We start from the raw sequence: 1,577 nt of genomic DNA on the forward strand, positions 1-1,577 counted from the left end.
CGCGCGCGGCGCAGCGCGATCAAGCGCGATCGCAACCGCGGCTCGGCTCGGCTCGGCTCGGCGCGGCGCGGCGCGCGTTACCTGTGATCCTCGGCCCTCGCTCCGCGAGCGGAGGCGCGGGGTGGGGGTGGCCGTGTAACAGGAATCCGTGAGCGCGCAAGTGGAGGGCGCCCGCCGTGTCCGGGAGGCCGACCGCCGAGCGCCGACCGCCGTCGCTGATGTGCGACCTGCGTTTCCAACGCACGTAACACGCACGCACGCACGCACGCACACACTCGGGTTAGCTCGTTCGCCCAGACGCTTGGCCGGCACGCAGGGAGCCCCGTCCCACGCCTATCATTTCACGCGGCGTACACGCGCCATAGCGGACAACGCGACGACGTAGCCGACGTACGTGGGGGCGGCGCACACGGGGGGAGCACGGTTAAACGCGGCAACACGCACGATCCGCCGAACAACAGAACACCGACGAGGCGACGAGGAGCTTTCCGCGCTTCTTCGACGATGGCCCTGGGTTTACCAGCGGGAGCGAGCAGGAATGCCAGTCGTTAGATGGCGTCGGTTCCCCCCGGACGCCATGCGTGATTCGACTCGCTCCGCGTCGCCGCGCCCGCCGATTGGCCGACGAGGCAGCCAATCACCGCCCTCGCCGGACGTTAAGGCGCGATTCACAGGGATTAGCGAATACACCGATTTATTCACAGCGCGCGCGGCCCGCCGAGCGCTCCGACTGCTCCGAAACGCCGAACTCCGAGTTCCGAAACGCCAGTTTCGACGTTCGACGATCATGAAAGTTTGCCTAACCTAACCTACGATACCCTCGCGCTGACTGCCGTCGAGGATCTCCGATTTGATCGACTAATTTAATAGAAATCGGTAAGAAGTGCGAAGGTGTATTCTTAAATTGATAAAACGAACTTTCAAATCGATTATTACGTTAACTAGTAAATGAAATTCGTATTGCTAAAAGACATGACTTGCCCAAGTGTTTGAAAGAAGTAACGTATACACGTAAAAATATTGAATGTAAATATTTCATACCAATTATTATACTTATGTAATAAATTGTTGAAAATAGTTGATATAATTTTGTTGCTACTGGTTAAAGGATAAACTCTTGATTGCTTTTGAAGATATACTTCCGGAGAATACTTGCATTTCTCTTATTAGATTTTGTGATTTTTGTTGCACGTCGATTAAGCATATATTGAACGTGACAAATCAAACATGATAGGATCAAGATGAACATTCCGCCGATCCAACAACCGGGGGCTATGGGGGTGGGACAAATGGGACAGCCGGTAAATCCTCAATTGCCCCAGAATCAACAGCAGGCGCAACAGACGCAGCAGCAACAGGTCCAGCAGCAACAGCAACAGCAGCAGCAGCAACAACAACAGCAACAGCAGCAGACGCAGGACAAGCTCGATAATATCTCCAAAGTAAAATCTCTGGTTGGATCATTGAGAGAGTCGTTGGCCATAGCTCTCAAAACCGCGGCGCAGACGTTGATTCAAAATAGCTTGGTCGACGTAGGGACTATGAAGGGTATAGAGCAGCCGGATCATCGATTCAAC

General features: G+C 54.3%; 1 protein-coding gene across 1 annotated transcript; it reads left to right on the forward strand.

Annotated features, from left to right (window-relative positions):
- Positions 1-181: 181 nt before the first annotated feature.
- On the forward strand, positions 182-1,572 carry LOC112455251 (mediator of RNA polymerase II transcription subunit 29-like; the record flags this gene model as incomplete). The annotated part of the gene is made up of 2 exons (XM_025017053.1): positions 182-876; positions 1,235-1,572. A coding segment is annotated over exon 2 (331 nt), but the record flags the coding sequence as incomplete, so codon positions are not given.
- Between the last annotated feature and the right edge of the window lie 5 nt (positions 1,573-1,577).

Source organism: Temnothorax curvispinosus, unplaced genomic scaffold, assembly GCF_003070985.1.
Source record: "Temnothorax curvispinosus isolate PA1 unplaced genomic scaffold, ASM307098v1 QBEX01005936.1, whole genome shotgun sequence".
Classification (NCBI taxonomy): Eukaryota; Metazoa; Arthropoda; class Insecta; order Hymenoptera; family Formicidae; genus Temnothorax; species Temnothorax curvispinosus.